This window comes from Mesocricetus auratus, unplaced genomic scaffold, assembly GCF_017639785.1.
Source record: "Mesocricetus auratus isolate SY011 unplaced genomic scaffold, BCM_Maur_2.0 Super-Scaffold_100009, whole genome shotgun sequence".
In the NCBI taxonomy this organism is placed as follows: Eukaryota; Metazoa; Chordata; class Mammalia; order Rodentia; family Cricetidae; genus Mesocricetus; species Mesocricetus auratus.
In genome coordinates this window covers 35,278,975-35,302,270 of record NW_024429193.1, presented here as the reverse complement: position 1 = coordinate 35,302,270, position 23,296 = coordinate 35,278,975, and the positions used below count along the sequence as shown (strand labels likewise).

The 23,296-nt window shown below is 41.6% G+C and overlaps 1 protein-coding gene across 2 annotated transcripts in view; it reads left to right on the top strand.

Moving 5' to 3' along the window:
* The first annotated feature begins 8,021 nt into the window (after positions 1–8,021).
* Positions 8,022–23,296, top strand: part of Pde5a (phosphodiesterase 5A) — a 130,013-nt gene continuing 114,738 nt past the window's right edge. Inside the window, exons 1-2 of one of the 2 annotated variants that reach the window (XM_040751923.1) lie at positions 8,022–8,294; positions 22,230–22,818. In XM_040751923.1, coding sequence (XP_040607857.1) covers positions 8,173–8,294; positions 22,230–22,818 — 711 coding nt within the window. In that variant the 5' untranslated portion in view covers positions 8,022–8,172. Of the gene's footprint in view, positions 8,295–9,047; positions 9,591–22,229; positions 22,819–23,296 lie in introns of those variants that run through there. The other variant, XM_040751924.1, reaches the window with a different exon arrangement.

Genomic DNA, 23,296 nt, shown 5'->3' with positions numbered 1-23,296 from the left:
CAAAAATAGCAGGTAGACCAATGGAATCGAATTGAAAACCCGGATATTAACCCACACACGTATGAACATCTGATCTTTGACAAAGAAGCTAAAAATATACAATGGAATAAAGAAAGCATCTTCCACAAATGGTCCTGGCACAACGGGAGGCTGGCATGTAGAAGAATGCGGATCGATCATGTTTATCGCCATGCACAAAACTTAAGTCCAAATGGATCAAAGACCTCAACATAAATCCAGCCACACTGAACCTCTTAGAAGAGAAAGTGGGTGGTACCCTTGAACGAATTGGTACAGGAGACAGCTTCCTGAACATAACACCACTAGCACAGACAGTGAGATCAACAATAAATGGGACCTCCTGAAACTGAGAAGCTTCTGTAAGGCAAAGGACACAGTCAGCAAGACAAAAAGGCAGCCCACAGAATGGGAAAAATATTCACTAGTCCCACATCTGACAGAGGGTTGATCTCCAAAATTTACAAAGAACTCAAGAAGCAAGTCTCCAAAACATCAAAGGACCCAATTAAAAAGTGGGCTGCAGAACTAAATAGAGAATTTTCAATAGAGGAGTCTAAAATGGTTGAGAGGCACTTGAGAAAGTGCTCAACATCTTTAGCCATCCGGGAAATGCAAATCAAAACAACTCTGAGATACCATCTTACTCCTGTCAGAATGGCTAAAATCAAAAACACCAAGGACAATTTATGCTGGAGAGGATGTGGTGAAAGGGGAACACTCCTCCATTGCTGGTGGGAGTGCCAACTTGTTCAGCCACTTTGGAAATCAGTATGGAGATTCCTCAGAAAAATGGGAATAAACCTACTACAAGACCCAGCAACTCCACTCTTAGGCATATATCCAAAAGATGCCCATTCATACAACAAGGATGTCTGTTCCACTGTGTTCATAGCAGCATTATTTGTAATAGCCAGAACTTGGAAGCAACCTAGATGCCCCTCAACCGAAGAGCGGATAGAGAAAATGTGGTATATTTATACAATGGAGTTCTATTCAGCAGAAAAAAAAATCAATGGAATCCTGAGATTCGCAGGCAAATGGATGACACTAGAAGAAACCATCCTGAGTGAGGTAACCCAGTCACAAAAAGAGAAACATGGCATGTACTCTCTCATATATGGATTTTAGACATAGATCTGGGGAGTGCCAGCCTACAATCCCATGGCCAGAGAGTCTGGGAAACAGAAACTTCATTCAGTGGCTGATGGAAGAAGAGGCAGACTCCCTCGGTTAAGCACTGAGCGGAACTCAAGAAAGCCAGTAACAGAGAGGGAGGACTGATGACAAAAGGGATTAAGACTGGGCTGGTTTAACCCCCAGAAACAACTGACCTGACAAAGGTTAACTATTGAATCCCAGGCATCAGCCTGGGAATCCAGCATGGGACTGATCAAGACCCCCCTGAATGTGGGTGTCAGTGAGGAGGCCTAGGTAATCTATTGAGCCTTGGGCAGTAGATCAGTACTCATCCCGAATATACACACGGACTTTGGACTCCCATCCAACAATGTGAGATGAACTCTCACCCTGAACTCTTGGGGGGAGGATCTAGGCCCTGCCCTGTATGAAATGACAGACTACGGACACCCCCATGGAGGGCCTCACCCTCCCTGGGGAAATGAGGGGACAATGGGGGGTTGGGAGGAGGGCACGGGAGGAGGGGAGGGGAAGGGAGAGGGACCTGGAACTGACTTGCGAGCAACCTTGTTTCTAATCTAAATTTAAACCTAAAAATAAATAATTAAAAAAAAAAAAGAAAGTAGGCTGAGTCAGCCATGATGAGCAAGCCATTAAGCAACACTCCTCCATGGCCTCTGCTTCCAAGTCCTTGTCCTCCTTGCTTTCCTTTGGTGGTGAATTGTGATGTGGAAGAGAGTAAACCAAATAAACTCTTTCCTCCCAAGTTGCTTTGATCATGGTGTTTCATCATGATAATAGTAACCCTGACACCAACAATGGGCATAGGATGCTTATGTGGACTTTATTGTTTCTATGACAGACAAATCACTGAGCAGTGAGTAAACTGCCTATAGTGACACATCTAGAAAATTGGAGGAAACTGCCAATTTTCAATTTAAAGAACAGGTCAAGTAATTTATAAACATTTTTTCCTTCACAAACACAAAAGCCCCTGCACGTCCTATAAAGACAAAGGTGATATAACTTTTAGTATTTAAAATACAGAAAACAACAAACTCTTGCATGGTAAAATGAACAAACCAAATTCTTATCACAGCCGAGGAGATACAAGATGCAAATAGATCCTGAACGCTTTCTAAAGATGTTGGCTAAAATGTTTTAAAAAATTATTGCCTTTATTCTGGGCATTGGTGGCACACGTCTTTAATCCCAGCTCTTGGGAGACAGAGGCAGGCCGATTTCTGTGAGTTCCAGGCCAGCCTGGTCTACAGAGCAAGTTTCAGGACAGACTCCAAAACAATGCAGAAAAACCCTATTTCGAAAAACCAAAAACCAACCAACCAAACAAACAAAAAAAAACTCACCACCACCATCAACAAAATAAACCCCAATAAACGTATTGCCTTTATTTTGGAGATTATATTACAATTTCACGATTTTCCCCTTTTTTCCCTCCCTCCACACCCTATGTTTTCTTCTAACAGTTTCAGTGTTTTAGGCTTCATATTTAGGTCTTTGATATATTGGAGTCAGTCTCTGTGTAAAGTGATAGATAAGGGTCTAATTTATTCCTTCACATGTGGGCATCCAGTTATAACATTTCTCTTTTCAATTCTGATTCTGTTTATTTGGGTCCTTTCTTTCTTCCTTCTGGTTAGTTGGGTCAATGGTCTATCAATCTTGTTTATATTCCCAAAGAATCACTTTTGGGATTTCCAGCTCTTTCTTTTCTTTGTTCATATTTCATTAGTTTCTGCTCTGGTTTCTAAAAATTTTCTTGCTGTCAACTGGATTTGGTTTTGATTTGTTCTTATTTTTCTAATTTTTTTGAGTTGAATCATTAAATCATTATTTTTGAGATTATAATCTAATAACAACATTTATTCCTTCCCCTTCCTCCCTCCAAACCCTCCCATATACTTATCCCTGCTTTGTCAAATTTATAGCCTCATTAAAAATTTTTTGAATAAATATACATATTCCCAAATATAGTTTGGTCAGTCCATATATTGCTGCCTGTATGTATCATTTCAGGGTTAACCACTTGGCCTTGGACAACCAATCAGTATGCTCTCTGCTGGGAATGCCACTTCTTCTGTACCCAGGTTTCCTCAGTTACCTATGGTTCTTTATGTAGGGTTGAAGCCTTGTGGCCTTTTCTCTGTTTGTTTGCATGTTCGTTGATGTTAATCTTGCTCAGCTTGCATTTGGGCAGTCATGTTGGTGAGACTTTATGGGTGTAGCTTCTTTGTTTTCTAGCTGTTTTTTTTTTAAATAGGGTTTCTCTGTGTAGCCCTGGCTGTCCTGGAACTCATCCTGCAGACCAGGCTGGCCTTGAACTTATAGAGATCCACTTGCCTCTGCCTCCCAAGCACTGGGACTAGAGGTGTGCACCAGCACTTCCCAGTATGGGTGTAACTTCTTAATGTAGGTTCTCATAGATATAAATTTCCCTTGGACTGTTATTTTGCCTATGAATGCTTCATGCTAATTAACCTTTTTGAGTAGCTAGTATTATTTATTAATAAAACATAATTCCTCTGTTTAACATAATATGTATGTACAGGTAAAAGGGAAACTATCCCTTCATCAGTTTCTTTGGTTGATCCGTGTCTTAGACAAGACTTCAAACATTACCACCAGATGTTTGCCTACACTGTCCATTAAGATCCCTAGGGAAATTTTCCACAGTTGCTTTTCATCATAAGCTCATCCATGTTGCATCTGTTTGTCAGGAAAATGTGTCTAGTATCTGTCCTAAATCACCCTGCGTTAATGTAATTTTACTTCCTCCCCATATGACTGTTGTTGATATGAAGAACAGCTGCTTATGGCTGTCTGTGTAAAGTCTTCCACATGGATCTGCTTTGTACACCAAGTTAAGTTCCTGACTGCTCCAAGAGACTTTTGTGGGGAAATTCCATATTTGATTTAGAAAGAGGTTTCTGTCCATTCTCTGGATCATCATGACCCAGTGTTAGAGTTAAGCTGCTTTTCCCTTTGAACTGAGGAGCAGGCAGGATCTGACCTAAATTCACACATTCACATTACCGAGGTTGTAGTTAAAATTTTGACTGATACTAGGATGTTTGTATAATAACCTGAAATGTGTACTTCAGCATGATCACCAGAAAAATTTTAAGCATAGGCATTTAGAACTAGAAATTTCCATTTTCATGAGTCCCAGAAGTTTTGTTGTATTTGTTGTTTTATTTTAATTTAGTTCCAGGTATCTACTTATTTTTTTCCTATTTCTTTTTGACCCATTCACCATTCAGTAATGAGTTGTTTAAACATCATATGTTTTTACACTTATCAGGGATTATTTGTTGTTGATTTAAAGTTTTATTGCATAATGGTTGTATAGGATCCATGGAATTAGTTCCTTTTTTCTGAATTTCCTAAGGTTTTTTTTTCCTTCCAGGATGTGAGGATGTGGTTGTTTTAGTGAAGCTTCCACAGGCTACTGAGTAGACTGTGTAGTCTTTGGTACATTAAGTTCATTTGATGTAAGGTGCCATTTAACTCTAAAGTTTCTTAACTTTCTCTGCCTACTTTTTGTTCAGATGACCTTTCTATTGGAGAAGGTAGGGTGTTGAAAGCATCTACTATTACTGTATTGATGTTAATCTGTGTTTTCAATTCCCAATAGTAGAAATTTTATGAAGTTTTATGGTTGCACTGTAGTTTGTGGCGTATGTGTTTAATATTATAATGTTTCTCTATTAAATGCTCCCTTGATTGGATTAAGTACCCATATTTGTCTCTTCAGATTAGTTTTATTTGAAATCTATTTTTGAGGTGTCAGGATGGCAACATATGCTTGCTTCCTGGTCCCATTTGCTTGGAATACTTTTTTCCATCCTTTCATTTTAAGGTGGTATCTATCTTTAAAGTTGGGTTTCTTGTAAATAACAGAAAGATGGACTTTTGTTTCTTAGTCCATTCAGCTACCCAAGTCTTTTTATTGAAAAATTGAGGCCATTAGTAATACTTAATTATTAGTGAAAGACATATAGCTGGGTGTGGAGGTACATACCTTTAATCCTAGCATTCTGGAGGCAGAGGCAAGTTATCTCTATGAATTAGAGGCCAGCTAGGTCTACATACTCAGTCCAGGCCAGCCAAGGTTATATAGTGAGACCCTGTCTCAAACAAAACAAAACACCTCCCCCTAACAAAAATAAAATAAAAAACAGGAAAAGAAAGGTATGTGTGTACTATAGGGATTTTATTGTTGTTGTGTGTGTGTGTTTGTGTTTTTAGTTCTGCCTTGTATTTCATTAAGTATAGCTTCATTTGCTATCTTTGTAGAGTATTTTGGCCATACTAATTTCTATCTTTAGTCTGAAAGATTGCTTCTGGTATTCTCTGTAGGTTTGTTTTGGTGGATGTGAACTTTTTAAATCTGTTTACTATGGCAGATAATTTTGCAGGGTATAGTAGTTTCCATTGGCAGTCAAGGTCTTTTAGAATTTGGAATGCACTTGATCCAGGTTCTTCTAGATTTCAAAGTTTGCATTAAGACATAAGCTGTTTTTCTGATGGGTTTCTCTTTACATGTGACTTGTGTGCTTTCTTTCCTCTCTTTTAGTTTTAATAATCCTTCTTTGTTCTGTATATTTACTATTTTAATTATGATGGGATGTGGGGCATTTCTTTTGTAGCCTTGTCTATTAGATGTTGAGTGTACTTCTTGTATCTGTATGTTTCTTTCTGCATGGGATAAGTTTTCTTCTATGATCTTGTTGAATATCTGCTCTATGCTACTGATCTGAGGTTTTTCTTCCCAGTCTATGCCTAAAAAATTCAAGGATTTGGTTTTTCCATGGTGTTGCATAGTTTCTGCATATCCCGTTTCTGTGCTTTAAAACTTTTTAAAAAATATTCTTTGCTGTTTTTGGGGTCTAGTTCCCATATGTTATCTTCAGGTCCTGATATTCTATCTTCTATTTAATCCATTCTGCTTATACGACTGTCTCTTGAGTTCTTTTCTTGGGTTCTTGAGGTTTTCAGTTCCATTTTCGTTTTAGCTTGAGCTCTTTAATATTGCTATCTCATTACTTAATTCTGATTTTAAGTTCTAAAATTTCTTTGTAGTTTCTTTCAGGCATGTTGTATTTTCTTGGACACCACAAGGGCATTTATTGTTATCCCCCTAAAGTTCAATGGGGGTGTCTTTAACTTTCTTGAATTCTTTGGTAAGTTTATGGTTATCCTTTTAAATTTTGTGTCCAGAGGTTCATCTTGGATAAGTCTCATTAGAAAACATTTCTATAGAACTAACTAGTGGGTTTGCTGGGACACACACTGTCTTGGCCATTCCTATTGTGTTTGCAGTGTGACTGGTGAGTGTGAACTTCTTTCTTTGATTGTGTGTTCGAAGTAAGAATTTGTTCTGCCTTAGAGGGGGCCTTAGAGTGAGTTGAGTGATGTGATCTGGGCCAGGCATAGCTGGTGCATGATTTCTTCAATTGGACCTAGTCCAGGTAAAGCTGGTAATAGAACCTTGTTCTGCAGCTAGTCCCCTGGATGTGGGTATGGCAGCAGGTCTGATGGGAGGTAGGAGGAGAAATTTATTAGGCAAAGATGGCTGTCAGTCATAGGCCTGGAGGTAAGCCTGTAAGTGCAGATAGCAGAGGACAGAGGGAAGAGTGGGGAAGGGAAGGTTAGCCAGCAAAGGAAGCCTGGGAACTGAATCGGAACCTATACAAGAGAAGGAAGGACCCTTAACTACTGAGTTCTCCAACTTCAACATGAAGGGCAGGGGCACACAAACAGTAGGGGACCAGTTCCTAGTTCTTATCCCAAAGAGTTTAGTTTTAAATTAAGTGACTTCCTCGTAGGAGGAATGTGTAGCCATGAGGAGAGGTATACAAGGAATACTCCCCAATGAGGGGAACGTCCCTAGTCTCTGAGTGTAATTAGTATTACAGTAACATATCAGGAGAAAACTGCCATTTAAAAATTGAATATGTTAGCGTGTGTTGCTTTGATCGTGGTGTTTTATCACAGTCGTAGTAACCTAAGATAACACTATTTTAGAGGTAGTGATGCCAGTTAAATACAAATGAATACTTTTATTATACTGAGGCTAATTGGGTGCTCTCAGTTGTACATGGCTAGCTAGTGTTAGTGTTCTTACGTCTGCATAATCTTATTTTCAGAATTCACAGGCAAGGACAGGTGGCTGTCATTTTTACGTTCCGTGCCCATCCCTAATCTTGCCTTCTCAACAGGAGGGTCTTTGGTATAATGAGTCACTGCACTTCACAACTGTTAGCATTAAGGAAGGGCGTGGTTTTGTTGGAAGTCAGAACATTGTACAGCTGCAGATTTCTCCTAGTGGTTTATGCCTCAGTTCTCATGCTAGCCTGTGGGGACTATGGCAGGAGTGCTTGGAGTCACTGGGAGCGCTCCTGCCAGTGAGATGGGTTCTGGGTCCTCTCCACCAGGAGCTGCTTTCCGGAGAAAAGTAAGCTGGAGGTTGTCACTCAACTACTAAGAAAGAGAGAAAGAAGCCAAAGTTAACATTCTCGCTAACTTCCTAGTGACACTCTCCTGCCTCTTGCCTTCTGGGTTCGGGATGGGTCCTCAATGTGATCTTCCCCTTCCTAGAATTGGGCATTGTAAAACCTACCCACTGTCACCTTGGCGTGCATAGGGACGCTGGCTCGGCCCACAGCGCACCCCAGCGGGCGGTCTGGATTCCTCCTAGTCCGGGCCACTTGGCTTCCGGAGAGCTGGCCAGTCAGCGCCGGGGCAGATGCAGAAAGCCGGTCTCCGCGGGACCCCAAGGAGGGCACCCGCCACCTGGGAACCTCGGGGACCTGGAGGGGCGGGGCAGGGCGGGCTGGGAGGTTGGTCCGCGTCTCTGCCGCTTCACAGGACTGCGGGCCTGAAGTAAGGCAAAAGGGGAGGGTCTCGAGCACAGTCCCGCTCCTCCGAGACAGGGACCCGGCCGGGTGGAAATCCTGCACCCGGGAGCCACTGAGACGCGCGGCACACACCATGGAACCAGCCGGCCCCAGCTCCGTGCGGCCGAAGCAGCAGCGGGACCAGGACTGGGTGGAAGCTTGGCTGGATGATCACCGGGACTTTTCCTTCTCTTACTTTGTTAGAAAGGCCACCAGGTAAGAAGAGGAGCCACAAAGGACGCGGCCAGGGACATGGAGCGTGACCTAGAGCTGATCTTTCTTCCCCATTGAATTGTCCCCTTGGTTCAACATTAAACAATCCCTGTTCCCAGGCCCTTTGCTTCTGAAGTAGCTTCTCGGTCCCAGAACCGACTGGAGTCCTCGACTTAAAGCGAGCACCCTTGAAAACTGAGGCGTCGGATTAGATACGACTTGCCCACTAAGTTCAAAACAAAAATGTATACCCGGCTCCGAAGCAAGATTACTCTCACGCACGCTCACGGGCCTCCCCCCTCCCGCCCCCCAGTCCTCTCTACCCCTTCGGTTCCCCCCTAGACCGGTTTAGCAAAACCAAAACAAGTCAGAGCCCCCTCCGGAAGCACCGCTGAGGACGCGTCCCTGTGGCCGCGCTCCTCCCCTGCCCCGCTTGCTCTGACCCTGGGGGAAGGGAAGCCGGGGGGGGGTCGGGACCAGGCCACCGGGAAGCCGGGGAGCAACAGCATGCCGGGGTCGCCCCAGGGAGGACTAGCGCCTTTGGCCCCCTGACAGTCCCCTGATCATCCCACAGCAGGCTGCCAGGAGGTTCTTCGAGGAGCTTTGCTGCGCGCACACAAAGGGCGCGGAGGGAGGGGGGCGGGCTCGGGGCCCGGGGCCCCGGGCACCCCAGAGGCCAGCTCTTCCTGGTCGCGAGCCAAGAGCCTGGAGGCCGCCGCGGAGGGCGGGGAGGAGGGAGCCTGTTCTCCAGGAGCCGAATGCAGCGGGGGCAGTCGGGGCGCGCGCAGTCTTGAGAGTGGAGCCGAGGGACGAGAGGGTGGAGCGGAGTGCGTGGCGGGCGGGACCCCCGAAGCTCGTTCGCTCGCTCGAGGAGTCGCCTCGAAGCCCGCGCGCGCGCTGGCCTCCCGCGCGCCGACCTGGGCTGAACTAACAAGCTCGGCTTTGGAGAAGGGGCTGGAGCCCCGCCACCGGCGCCTTGGGGCAACGGCCGTCGAGCAGCTGGTGCTGGCCGCCCGAGCCGGGAGGGCGACTCTCGCCGGGCGGGGATGGTGGACGAGCTGGCTGGGACTCGCCTGTGCGCGGCCGCCACTCGGCCCGGCACTGCCCGCCAGGGGGCGACGCCGCGCGGGGTCCGCAGCCGGCGACCCGCAGCGAAGAGGCGGCGGCGGGGGCCGTAGGGGAGCCGGCCGAGCATCCAGGGAACTCCTCCGGCCCCCAGAGTCTTCCGAGTCCGCCTTCCGAGGAGTTTGGAAACGAGCGTCCCACGTTTGCTATGTTGCCCTTTGGAGACAAAACGAGGTACTTCCTCCAGCATTCCGCTGGCCACTTTGCCTGGGGAGGGGTGCTGGAGTCGCCGGGGTTGGCGGTGGCACCCAGCACACCTGCGGAGAATTAAGTCGCTTGGTAGATGGGCAGTGTGCTTTTGTGTCTCGCCTTGCTTTCTCTCCGAGATACTGTTCGGGGTCAGTTTTCCCTTTTCCCACCCAGTCACTTCTGGACAGTTTGGATGTTCTGCTTGTGAGCCTAGCTTTAATGCCTGTGCCATCTCTCCCTGAGAGCCCAGATAAGCTTTGAGCTCTCCTTTTATTTCTCCCCTCCGATTGCGCCTTCTTCCTTCAAACTCTGAGTTTAGAGCGGTCGGATGATAACTCTGAAAGGAGAGCGGTTTCTTTTTAAAACAATACTGGTTGTTTTGAGCAGAGGCACCAAGACAGACCATCTCGAGCTAGAACTATCGATTGCTGTGAACTAACAGTTTCCAGGGGTCACTAGCTACTCTGAGACCATCTGTCTCCCGTGTCCTTTCTCTGCACATTCTCACCCTCTGCTCCCTTTGAATTAGAGCACAGGAAATGGGGAGGGGCTAGAGAGCTGGGCTGAGTTTTAAAGAATGCTTTGGAGGTGTCCTTTAGATAGGTTGTTAATAGTTGGAAGAATAAAGCAGCTTGTCTAAAAATACAGCAGAAACGTTGTATTCTGTTTTTTCCCCTCTCCACTTTGAAGATAAACTTTGGACGGGTTGCAGGAGGTTTTTGACTAGTCCTAGCTGAGAACACTATCAAAACCTTTCGAAAACCTTGAAAGTGTAGCAACATTGTGTTTGACAGTATAAAGACTCATTGAGTAGATTTACTATTACTTTTTTTCCCCCCGCTCAATTGGAATACAATTAAAATCTCAACTACAATGCTAACTAAAGTTTAAATAGTCTGAGACTCCAAAAGACTTTTTCCAGTTAGGGCATTATTTGGTGTGTGTACTGCGTGTGTGTGTGTGTGTGTGTGTGTGTGTGTGTGTGTGTGTTCTTAAGAGTAAAACTAGGAAGATGAAAGTGTAAAATATTTTGAAGTAACTCAGGCCTTCGTTTTTAGAAGTTCAGAAAGTTATTAGCATAAAGAGTAATACTCTAGGAATTTTTGATTGGCTTTTTGCTGGCAATATTAGCTGAAGGCTTTTAATGTAAGAATAGGAAGTTGGGCACCAGTTGATTACTATTTCTTTTTTTTTAAAAGCCAGATTACTACAATTAGTGTGGTTCATATTGTCAAGATAAAAATGTATTGTATACATTTTAACTTCACAGCACAGTTCTTAAGCTAGAAGCCTGCATCGTTTTGTTGTGCTTTGTAAGTATAAAGTATATGTATATACGTAAAAAATGTAGGTGATTCAAGTAATCCAGGAAGCAGTGGTTCTACAGAGAGGCGCGTGGAACATTTAAAAGCTTCAAATGAATTTAGATTCATTTAGGATGCCCATCCCACAGCATAAATCAAGCTTATTGATAGAAATGTTTCTGCATTTATTATTGTTGTCACTTGACGCAAATGTATTACATACTCTCCTATCCCCAGGCCAAATTGTCTGCATCTGCACTTAGTCCTGGAACATCATGAAGCTTCTGGCATCCCGACTTTTCAAACACTTGTTAATCTGGCTTGACTTTGATAGCAGTTATGCTGTCAAGGGTTTTTTTTTCCTTAAAATTATCTTCAAAGATTCAGCTACATGCTATATTAATGACTACATTCTCTAGCAAAGGAATGGATGAATGCCTTTTAGTGGTCACAAACCATTTTTATGAATTTGAGTGTGGAGGTTAAACAACTCGCAACAGTGTTGGCATGAAGATTCACTTTGTTTTTCTAGTAAACTGCTGATGGGCACCTCCCACCCTCACTGAGCCAGACAATTCCTAGTCCTCCAGGACTGAGTTAATTGGAGATTTAATGTGCAGACATTTACAAAGAAAGCCTTGGTGGTGTTAAAGCCACTCAGCAGCTACTGTTATTCTTGACATAATGTTTGAAAGGTGTTACCTTTTCAGTAGTTACTAATTAGGTCCACCACTGAGGGTGATGTTTTAAGTCTTTTAGTATTGAAGGGGTGAGATGGTTGATTTTTATTGCTGTGTTTGCCAGACAAAAGCTTGATAATATTTGGCATACACTGGGAACAGGAGATTTAAGTGAGGACAAGTTTTATGGCAGGTCGAATCAAAGTCCAGAAACAGAAGTTTTAGTTTTACAGGTCCTTGCTGCCTCCTGTGACATACTTGACACCGCAAAACTGGGTTGAATTAGTTGAGTCTGTAGGTCCTGCGTTTGGATTCTTGACTTCTTGTGTTTATTCTTTTTGGTGCAGTAGTGGGAATTAATTATGGCCTTCCATATGCAAGGCAAGTGTTCTGTCAATTGAGCTATAGCCTACCCAGCACTCAAAATTGTTATTTTGAGATAAGGTCTCATTAAATTGTCCAGTGGTTTTGAACTTACGTTGTAGCCCAGGCTGAATCTTCCTCAGCTTCCCAAACTTAAATAGCTGTTGTTATGGGCCACGATGGCTGGTTCCATTTCATTTCTAAAAGATGTAGCATTTTTGTTTGTAAGGAACTATACATTAAACTTAGATGGGGGATATAAAATAAATATTGCTATCCATTCTTGAAACGTGCTATTTCTGTAATTACATAGGAATAGAAACTGTTTCACAGTGTTCAAACAAATATTTACCAAGCATAATTTTTAGGCACTGGTATTGAAAATAATAAATTCTTCAGAGCATTTGCCAGCTAGAGTATGACTGTGTGTGTGTTTATCTATTTATAGCAGTGATTCTCATACAGTAACTGCCAATTTTCTTGTGTGTCTTGTGCCTTATATGTTGGTGCTGCCTTTTAAGCCTCCTAGATGCATTCTGAGAGGGTTCAGTTCTTCCTGCCTAGAAGACCTCACAAGAGCACTTGAAACAACAGCTATTTCCCATTGCCTCCTTCTCTGTAATGTTTTCATTTCAGAGTTCTAGATCCTTCTTAGAGCCTAAACTACATGATCAAGATTTGTAAAGATGTGTATGTTTTATGCAATATTAGTCATAGATGGCTATCTTGAAATAAAGTGATTTCTGTGTTGCAATGTAATCTTAAATAAGCATGTAAAATTTATAGTTTTTTCCCAGTTTGTGATCTGAAAAAAATCTATAGAAACTGTCAATATTTTTATGAGATCATGTCCACAGTGTTTCAAGATTAGGGAACATTGATGTTTGCTTATTCTAGGCAACAAGATATATTTTTTTCATGGTGTTAGGGGTTGTATCTGAAGCTAGTGTCCTATATGTGAACTATGTATACAGCCAGCCCCAAATTGCCCTTTAAATAATTCCACCTATGTAGATGATCCCTGTTCTCTTACGTCATTTCTTTTAAGGAACGCTACATGTAGCTTCCGATTCTTTGTGACCCTTCCTGTTTCAGCTTTCCGAGCACAGGGACTGTAGGTGTGAGTCACCACCATGCCAGTCTGACTTCTTTTCATTTAATGCGTAGCCGAATGTGGAACTCTTAAAAGTAAAATCAATGTAGATAGATATAATTTAATCACAGTTACAACATTTATGCAACTGTAATCCCAAATTGCATTTTAAGTTAATTATGAACAAAATGATAAAACTACAATCAAATGCAAATTGGCAGTGTTCATTAAGTGCCCCTTGCAGCCGAGGCCATGAGCAGCACAACATGTCCATCAGGACTTCCCATGTTGCCCCGCAACCGCTTGCTTCTCCCACTGGCGCTTGGAACACTCGTGTACCTTTTAGTCCTAGAGCACAACACACTCACTTTTTCACGTGGGATGGCGGTCTGCTTGCATATTAAATATACTTTCCCACTCAATAAAGGGCAATACTTGCTACTGAGTTGGTGATGCCAATCATCTGTAGCATACTTCTTTCGCTTTTTTAGGTTTTAATTGTGATCTTTTGAAAATACCAAACTAAAGCACTTGCGTAGAAATGTATTGAGCCCTTAAGACTTCGGGTTGATGAACATCCACACAGCAGCGTTTCTCTGATACCGGTTGATCAATATACTTTTTTAGCTCATCGGTTTCAGTTCCTAAGTTTTCTATCACATTGCAGCAGGTTTCCTTTTAAGTGATATCGTTCCTACGCAAATAGGAATGCAAAGAAAAATACAAACAGAGCAATCCTCCCAATTTGGGAATCACGAGTATCAGACAGCAGGAAGGGTTTCTGTGTGTCTAGGTAAGTTTCTCCCAGAGAACACTTTTCTCCCAGACAACACTTGGGAACTGAAAAACTTTACACAGAGTGTTTCATTGCTGTATCAAAGCCAAGTGAAATGTGTTTTTGTCAGGGTAGAGGTTATTGAGGGTGTCAGAGACCTCAAATATCCTGTTTTGTTTACTGTCCCTAGAACCAGCTAATTTTTTTATTCACTTAAAGTGTTTCTCAGAAGTGCAGGTTGGAGCTGGGCAGTGGTAGTGCATGTCTTTAATCCTAGCACTCAGGAGGCAGAGGCAGGCGAATCTCTGAGTTCCAGGACAGCCAAGGCTACACAGAGAAACCCTGTCTCAAGAAACAAAAAACAAGTAGGGACTGGGATTTGACGGTGATGTGTTTTGCTCTGAGATGCTATCCATCAAAGTGCCAGGTGAATTGCATCCTCAGGCCCCAGGCACTTAAGGCCAAGCACACCCCCAAGACTGTGAAATCAAATTTGTTCCCACACATTTCCAGATTTCCCTCAAGGGCTGGCACTACCACTCAGTTTGGATCTACTGTTCTAAAACCTTTGAAATGCATTTCTGTTTATGGAAATCAGGAGCCTTACATGTGACAAACTTCGACATCAATTTCCAATCCATCTTTCTGAGAGAATCACTTCAGATATGTTATTTACTGACTCTGTAAACCAGAGCTGATGGACCTAAGAGATCTCAAGGCAGTTAAAGGAGATAATGCATGCTGTCTGTGGTTTTTCTTAGTGGTGTTTTGTTTCCTTAGTAGTTTATAATTTTCACATTGAGAATTAAAAACACCTGAAACTTGATCACAGACATTGATATTCATTCCCTTTTATGGCGAATGGGAATCGGAACGACCCAATAGGGGCTTTAAAAAGTCTCAAGTGTCCTTCATTTTTAGCTGACTTTTTATTAATGCTTTCAACAAGCCTTATTTGGCGTTGTGCAAGGCTCTTCTAACAAGGTAATTGGAATAGGAATCAGCCCCTAAGGTTTTGCTCCCAGCCTGCCTGTTAATGAAGACAGGAACTGTGAGGGGTAAGGGACAGGCCACAGATTCACATGTGAGCTTTAACAGGCTCGTCCAACTCTTACAACCTTGCTTCTCAGGAGGGCAGAGCATCAGCCTCTCAAGTTAAACAGTTTCATTCTTGTATTTTTCCAAACTTGAGTCGAGGATCCAGGTCAAATTATGCAAACATTGTAACTAAAACTGTATAAAGTAAGGATCTAAGCGCAGGAAAAATAGCCAACATTATTTTTATGGGAGTTATTTTTGTGTTTTTTTCCTACAAATAATTTTAGGAGATTTTTATACATTCTTTCCTGTCAGAGGATTTAGTAGGCTCTTTTAATTCAGGTACTAATGATTAATTACAACTGGTGGATAAGAAACATTAAGAAGAACAAATAATATGACATTTTAATCGTATAATTATAAACCTGAACATGTACTTGAGTGTTGTGGATTAATCACACCTGCAAATTTTTCCTTTGTTTTGCTTGAGATACCCCGAAAAAGCTCTCTCAAAAGTTATGGCTCAAGGGACTGCTCTCTGGGTATCCTTGAGGTGGCAACAACCTATTTTTAGTATTTTCCTTTAATTGGATAAGAAGTAAAATGGAAAAAAAAGTAAAATGGTCAACTTTTATTCCCAAATGACCTAGAACATTTTATCAAGTTTTAAAAATGTGCTATGATTTAATTATTGTATATTTTCTAGTATGTATAGTTAGATGACTTTACCCCACCTTTTTTTTAGATTTACTTATTTATCAGGCATACACTGTTCTGCTTGGATGCCAGAAGAGGGCATCAGATCTCATTACAGATGGTTGTGAGCCACCATGGGTTGCTGGGAATTGAACTCAGGTCCTCTGGAAGAGCAGACAGTGCTCTTAATCTCTTAGCCATCTCTCTGTCCTTTTAGTAGTAATAGGAAAACAAGTTCATTCTTGCAATTGTTTTTCACAATTAAATGTTTAGCTTATAATCTTTATGTATGGCTCAGAAATTATTTCATATATGGGTGTCACTGTTAATGTGGGGAATCCATTTTTAAATTTTAATTTGAAAAATGTTGAAACAATTTTTTTCTTCATATAAAGAGTTTCTGTAAAAATGGAGCATTTACATTTATTTTAGTGTGTGTGTGTGTGTGTGTGTGTGTGTGTGTGTGTGTACAAGTGTACCATTGTCAGTTTTGGGGTCAGAGGCCAAATTGTGGGAGTTGTTTTTTTCTATCATATGAGTTCCAGGGATCAAAGTCGGGTGCCCAAGCTGGGAGGCAGATACCTTTACCCGAGGAGCCATTTTCCTGCCCCAAATGTTTTTAAATTAAGTTCTTAAAAGGAAATAATGAAGGACTGGACATGATGGTACATACCTGAAATCCTATGGGGAGCTAAGACTAAGTGGTTCAAGTCCAGGCTTGATTTCTAAAATAAAACGAAAACAGAGAAAGAGACAATAGTTATTATTCTGTTTAAGTAAAATTGTAAATTCTCATTGTTTAAACAAATCAACTGATTTAAAGTGAATACTACATTTAGTGTTCAACTAATTATGTCATCACTGAATGATTTAGTTTTCTGGACTGTGTGAGGCAAATAGTATCTTATTTTTCAGTGAGAATAAATTATGTACATAGCATCATATTCTTTGAAAGAGTTGGTATGGGCTTCAGCCATGAGTCTATGTGACCAGAGCCTCTTAGATATCATGCTACATCGAAGTTCATTTTCAGCCCTTAAGGAGAGAAAAACCAAAGCTTATAGATTTAATGTCACGTGGAATCTAACTCATTAAGAGGTTAGTGTTTGCCTTACCCTCTCTTATTGCACAAGCACATTAAATAATAGTATGTCATTGTCAATGTGAATTTAGTTTTTGTATATAATTTTAGTTTAAGAGCCTCTAATGACCTTCTTTTTTTTTTTAAGTGGCTGAAAATTTAGTTACTAGGCTACTGCAATTAGATCTTAATACTAGAACAAAATTACCTAAGTATGGGACTGGAACAATGACAATACTTGGTGCTCTTGCAGAGGACTGGGGTTCAGTTCCCAGTGTCACACCAGATGCCTCACAGCCATTGGTAAGTCCAGTTCTAATGCACTCGCCTGGCCTCCGTGTGCGTCTGAATGTGTGTGGTGTGCAAGCATATACTCAGGTACACATGCCAACAAATAAACAAATGAATCTTGAAAAACAACACCCAAAGAGCAGTATGTTTTCAATTAAAAAATTCTTCAAAAATATTTGCTTGTGGGGGTGGAGTTTGGAAAGATTGCTCAGCAGTTAAGAGCACTGGCTGCTCTTCCAGAGGTCCCGAGTTCAATTCCCAGCACATGGTGTCTCATACTATCTATTTTGAGATTTGAGTCCCTCTTCTGCTGTGCAGGAGGGAGTATGTGCTGACACAGCACTCAAATAGATAAATTATTAAATCTTTAAAGAAATAATTATTTGGACAAAAGGGTAAAGATGTATTGAATTAGTTTCTTTGCAAGCAGATTTCTCTATATTTTTAATTTGAGAGAGTTATCAGTTTTATATCACAATTTTGCTTTGCCTTGTGCATTTTTCTGTTTCCTCATTTTTCTAGATTCCAATATTCTATAAAACATGGACGAAATATTTTATTTTTCCCTGTCAAGATATCTAGAATACTTAATATGCATTTGAAGCCATTTATAGAAAGTGATATTACTACTACATAGAACTACTTACAGACACAGCTTGGGGTCATCCCCCCTCCGTGTGTGTGTGTGTGTGTGTGTGTGTGTGTGTGTGTGTGTGCATGCTTGTGTGTGTGTGCGCGTGTGTGATAAGTGTATTCTCTTTGGTAGCTAATCATGTTTGAAATGTGTGAGAGTTTGCCTCCCTGTGCCCTATTTAGGCATTTAATGCTTCCTTTAGACCCATGCTCACTGGTAGGTGGCCAACACGAAATGAACTTGGGTATTTTTGGAAGGTTCTTTTGTCTCACAGCACTGGCTTGTTTTAACCTTACATATTTTTTCTTATATTATGGTTTCTTGCTTTGTTTTTATTGGGATTTCTGTGTGGGCAAATGTTTGTCTCAGCACCTGTGTTTCTTGTGCTTTTTCTTCAACTCTTTTCTGTTTGTTTTGTCTTACTCTGATTTATTTTCATATTGTATTATTATGTGGTTATTATTGTTGATGCCTGTTTGTATCTTAATGATAGGAAGGAAAGGTGTGCATTTGCATGGGTGGGAAGTGGGAAAGATCAGGAGGGAGGGGAAACTGTGATCAGAATATATTGTATGAAGAAAAAAAATCTTTTAATGAAACATGAAAAATACTCATGAATAGTGAAGAGTTACATCTTGTCTAGTTAGTGAAAATACTAACTACAAATTCTAAATTTAAAATAATCTGGAATGAAAATGAAATTTTTTAGTTGTCTAGTATATAATTTTTCATTTTTTGAAGTATTACTAATCGGTAAAAACTTAAGAGGATATGAGTCAAGGCATACTCAACATGTAAAATTAAAAACTGATTTATTTTATTTGAGCCAAGGTCTTATTATTCTCATCCTGGCTCTAACCTCATGGTGTAGCCAAAGATGACCTTGAATTTCTGATTCTCCTGTCTCTCCTGCTAGAGAGTTGGTATTACAGACATAGACCCTGGACTTGGTTTTATGCTGTTTTGGTGATTCATGAATGCCAGGCCTGCTGGTTAGTTTTATGTTAATTGGACACAAGCTAGAGTTATTTTAGAAATTTTAGAAAAAAAATTTCTCCATTATCTTGGCCTGTGAGCAAGCCCGGGAAACATTTTCTTGATTGGTGATTGATTGGGAGGGCTCAGATCACTGTGGGCGGGGCCAACCTTGGGTCTGTGCTTCTGGGTGCTTTAAGAGAGCTGGCTGAGCAAATGTTGGGCAGCAAGCCTGTAAGCCGCACCTCTCCATGGCTCCTCCTCAGTTCCTGCCTCCAGGTTCCTGCCCTGCTTGCGTTCCTGTCCTGACTTCTCTCAGTGATAGACTCTTGCTTGGAGGTGCAAGTGAAAATAACCCTTCCCTCCCTTGGTCACGGTGTTTTATCACAGCAATAGTAACCCTAACTAAGACAGTTGGCAAGCACGCTACCAACTGAGTTACATTTCCAGCCTCAAACTTACGCTTACTTAAATATTCATTAGAAAGTATTACTAGCTTGGCGCCATTTGTTCAATTGGCAATTGAACCTATCACCTATGCTTTTAAATGGAAGCATATGAGGTGTGCAAATGAAATGTGTCGCATTTTATTTCTGCATGTGTGTAATTTTGGCTGTTAACGTCACTGTAAAAACTCATGCCAGCTCACCTCCTAATCATCTCCTCGTATACCTTTGAACCTTCTGTAATCACCAGTGAGTTGGCCCACCCTTCTGTGTACTCTAAGACCCAAGCCTCAAATGCTGGAGTCCACTGTAGCTGCTGGAGCGCGGCTGGCTCCCCATGCACACAGTAACAACATCATGAAAGGTACCACGGAGAAGTCTCATGAATGGAAATGTCTCAAAGGCGCTGCTTGTTGTATGAAATCACTGCTTGAACACTTAGAGGGGCCAAGCATCTTCCCTAGAGTAGAGCCTTAGAATAATGCATTTCTGATTAGAGTTGTCGTCTAAAAATAGTTGAGATTTAAAGGCTTATGTCACCTTTAAGACAGGAACTCAGGTCTTGCTGGTGACAACTTCAGTTGGATTCCATTTCTCCTCACCTAACTAGTGTGGATCTTTTCGTGTTTCCTGTGTTTGGCATGTGCTGACTGAACCGTGTTGGAAAACATGAATAGTATTTACCATTAGTGTTACCTGGGTGTAGTCACCGCCAGCAATGACTTTGAGGCCTTCCAGGTTTTCTTCAGTTATTTTAAGACACACTGTAAAAGCTGGAGAACAAAACTAAATTCTCCCACTTGAAATGGATATACACTGTAGCCCACTTATGAGGTAAGAGTTTTTTGTGTGTAATGAAATAAGTGAGTGACAATTTAGTGAGGGGAGGGAGTGATTTAGATGGGTTGTTGCCATGAGGATCATGGGCATCAATTTTCATTGCATATTTCTTGGCTAGCTTTCTTTTAGGTAATTGGCCTCTTTCCAGAGAAATATAGACATGATGGAATTTCATTAGAATCTTTTAAAGGATACTATGCTCAAGAATCTTTTTTCTTTGGGTTCTCTGAGTTCATATTTTTAATAGTATATTTATAGCATGGCATTAGTTATGATCCAGTGCAGAGGATTAGAGAATGTGTTATCATGAGTGATCATATTCTCTCTGTGCCTTCTTTGTTTAAATTTGGCAGTGATGGATACTCAAAGGAAGTCTATGTTTTTCTCTGTCACAGCACCAGGAATAGAAGAGTTGGATGTGCCACCAGATTACAGAATAGATTTTGTTCAGACATTTAAATTGCTGTCATAGTGTAGAAAATAAGATTGTTAATATCTTCCTTACCATGTTTAAAGAAAACAATACTTTTTGGGGGGGACAGAGTTTTTCTGTAGAACCCTGGCTATCCTGGAACCCACTCTGTAGACCAGACTAGCCTTGAACTCACAGAGATCAACCTGCTTCTGCCTCTTAGGTGCTGGGACTAAAGGCATGCACCACTGTGCCTGGCTGGTACTTTTTAAAAATAAGTAATTGACTATTTCTCAAAATCCACTAGCATCAAGGAAGAGATAGGGAAATATATATGCTATGCTAGGCTGTAGAAGTGGCTTTCCTTGCTCTCACTACCCTCCAGGCCTGGCTTTAGTGACCCACAAACTATCACCTCAGCCCTGTGAAACTGGGGCAAGAGAATTAAGAGTTCAAGGCCAGCCTTGTGTACATAGTGAGACCCTGTTTGAAAAATCAAAGTAGTTGATATTCTATGTGGTTTTCTTGACTCCTACATACCATATTGTTTTTTAACTTTAAATTTTTCACTGTAGTACTTTAGACGTACCCAAATGAAGGGATGTGAAAAATAGACTCTCATGAATGACTTGGTGATGGTTTCAAAGAGAATGGCCCCTCGGGGCTGTGTGTTTGAATATGTGGGCCCAGTTGGTGGAAAGGATTTGGAGGACTATTGAAAGAGGTTTGTTAATGAGGTCAGGCTTTGAGGGTGCAAAAGACTGGCACCATTCCCAGTGTGCCTTTGTGCCCCCAGCTTGCAGATCAAGTGCAAGTTCTCAGATCTTGCTGCTGCCACTCCTTTGCTCTAACATCGTGGACTCTGACCCTCTGAAGCCATAAGCTGCACATTAAATGCCTTCTTTTATAAGTTGACTTGGTCATGGTGTTTTATCACAGCAATAGAAAGGTAACTAAGAGAGTAGCTGGTACCAGGGAGTGGACTATTGCTTTGACAGGCCTGACCGTAGTGTATTTTTGGAGGACTGTGGAAGACTTTGGAATTTTGGACTAGGAAAGCATTTGGTTGCTGTAAGCAAGGATTAATGGGCCATCGTAGTAGGATTTGAAAGACACGAGTGCAGAGAGCAATGTGGACAGTGCAGGCTGAGCTCAAGAGGTCTCAGAGGGGAACAATATTAGCAGCTAGGCTAGGAAGCATTCTGGTGCTATTTTGGCAAAGAATGTGTGGCTATATTCTGCCTTTGTCTTATAAATCTGCCTGTGGAAAAAAATGGAAAAGTATTAATTTCCTTGGTGGAGGAGATTTCAAGACAGCTTAATATTGACTCTGTTGTGTGGTTATTAGTAATCACTCTTATGTCCATCTATAGTGAGAAAGAGAAAGCAGGGGGGAAAAAGAAACACAAAATGTACAGTTTGAAGAGAAAAATAATGCCAGAAAATTTAATGTCAAGACTTGTGCTGAAAGAGATGAGAAAATTAAAGAAAGAACTGATTCAAAGTGGAACAGAGGGAGGGGACTCTTAGAACAAGACTCAATTAGCTAAGCTTCCAAGGAATTGTCTGTTTCTAAAAGGACACAAAAGTTAAGCTTCTAAGAACCCAAGGTCTAGTATACACTGATCATACACTCTAGCACCAAGCCCCAGCCCCTGTGATGGTTATTTATATTAAAATCTATTGTTAATGTCTGCCTAGTGTCCCTTTGTTGCCATCCTGTATATAGCCAGCCATGTTGAAGTTGAAGTGCTGCTTGTCTTTGTTCCAGTGTATAGCATTGCAGACATACCCTGTGTTTCCTTTGTCAGATGGTAAAAGAGCTTTGTTTCTTAGAGAAATTACCATCCACAGAGATGTTCATATGTATTTTATGTATCTGGAAAGATTTGAGAGTGGATACAACTGTACATTGACAGAATTTTTGGAAGCTTTAGACGGTAGTATGTTTTTTTTTCTCAAATATCTAAGCTGTCTACATGGTTTTGCTCTGCAGAGAAATGGTCAACGCATGGTTTTCAGAGAGAGTTCACAACATCCCTGTATGCAAGGAAGGCATCCGAGCCCACACGGAGTCGTGCTCCTGCCCCTCACAGCAGAGTCCTCATGCGGACAATACCAACCCTGGAGCACCAGCCAGAAAAATCTCTGCCTCTGAATTTGACCGGCCTCTTAGACCCATTGTTGTCAAGGATTCTGAGGGAACTGTGAGCTTTCTCTCTGACTCAGGAAAAAAGGAACAGATGCCACTAACCCCCCCAAGATTCGATAGTGACGAAGGGGACCAATGCTCCAGACTCTTGGAATTAGTAAAAGATATTTCCAGTCATTTGGATGTCACAGCCTTATGTCACAAAATTTTCTTGCACATCCACGGACTCATCTCCGCCGATCGCTATTCCCTATTCCTTGTTTGTGAGGACAGCTCCAAAGACAAATTTCTTATCAGCCGCCTCTTTGATGTCGCTGAAGGTTCGACACTGGAGGAAGCTTCCAATAACTGCATCCGCTTGGAGTGGAACAAAGGCATTGTGGGACACGTGGCAGCTTTTGGTGAACCCTTGAATATCAAAGATGCCTATGAGGTGAGTAGGGGTCCACAGAACATCAAACAGTGATTGGAATGGATGGTGGGAAGGTGGGAAGTTGAGATGGAATAATTTGCAGAGTCCTTTAAAACTGGATGTAGCCAGGGCTACAACTGAGTAACAGAGTATTATGCAGTGCTGGATTGAATCTCCAGCCCTCAGGGGATTGGGGAGATTAAAAAACAAACAAAACCCTAAACAACTGTATAGCAGGTTGCTAGCTTGTCAACTCCTGCTTTTCTTCCCTGGTACTTTAGTACAAGGCTGGGCCTGAGGGAAGTTTTCTTTCTCCATTAAATATAACGCAAGCAAATCCATCTCATATTTGTAGTCTGATGATTAAGTGTAATGTATCTCGCTGTTTCTCTATGAACTTAATGTTTTTAAGCTGGGATTCTAAAATGATAGACCCAAAACCTGTCAAAATAAATAAACAAGCCTGTCACCTTCTTCTTTGAGAAATCACTCCCATCTT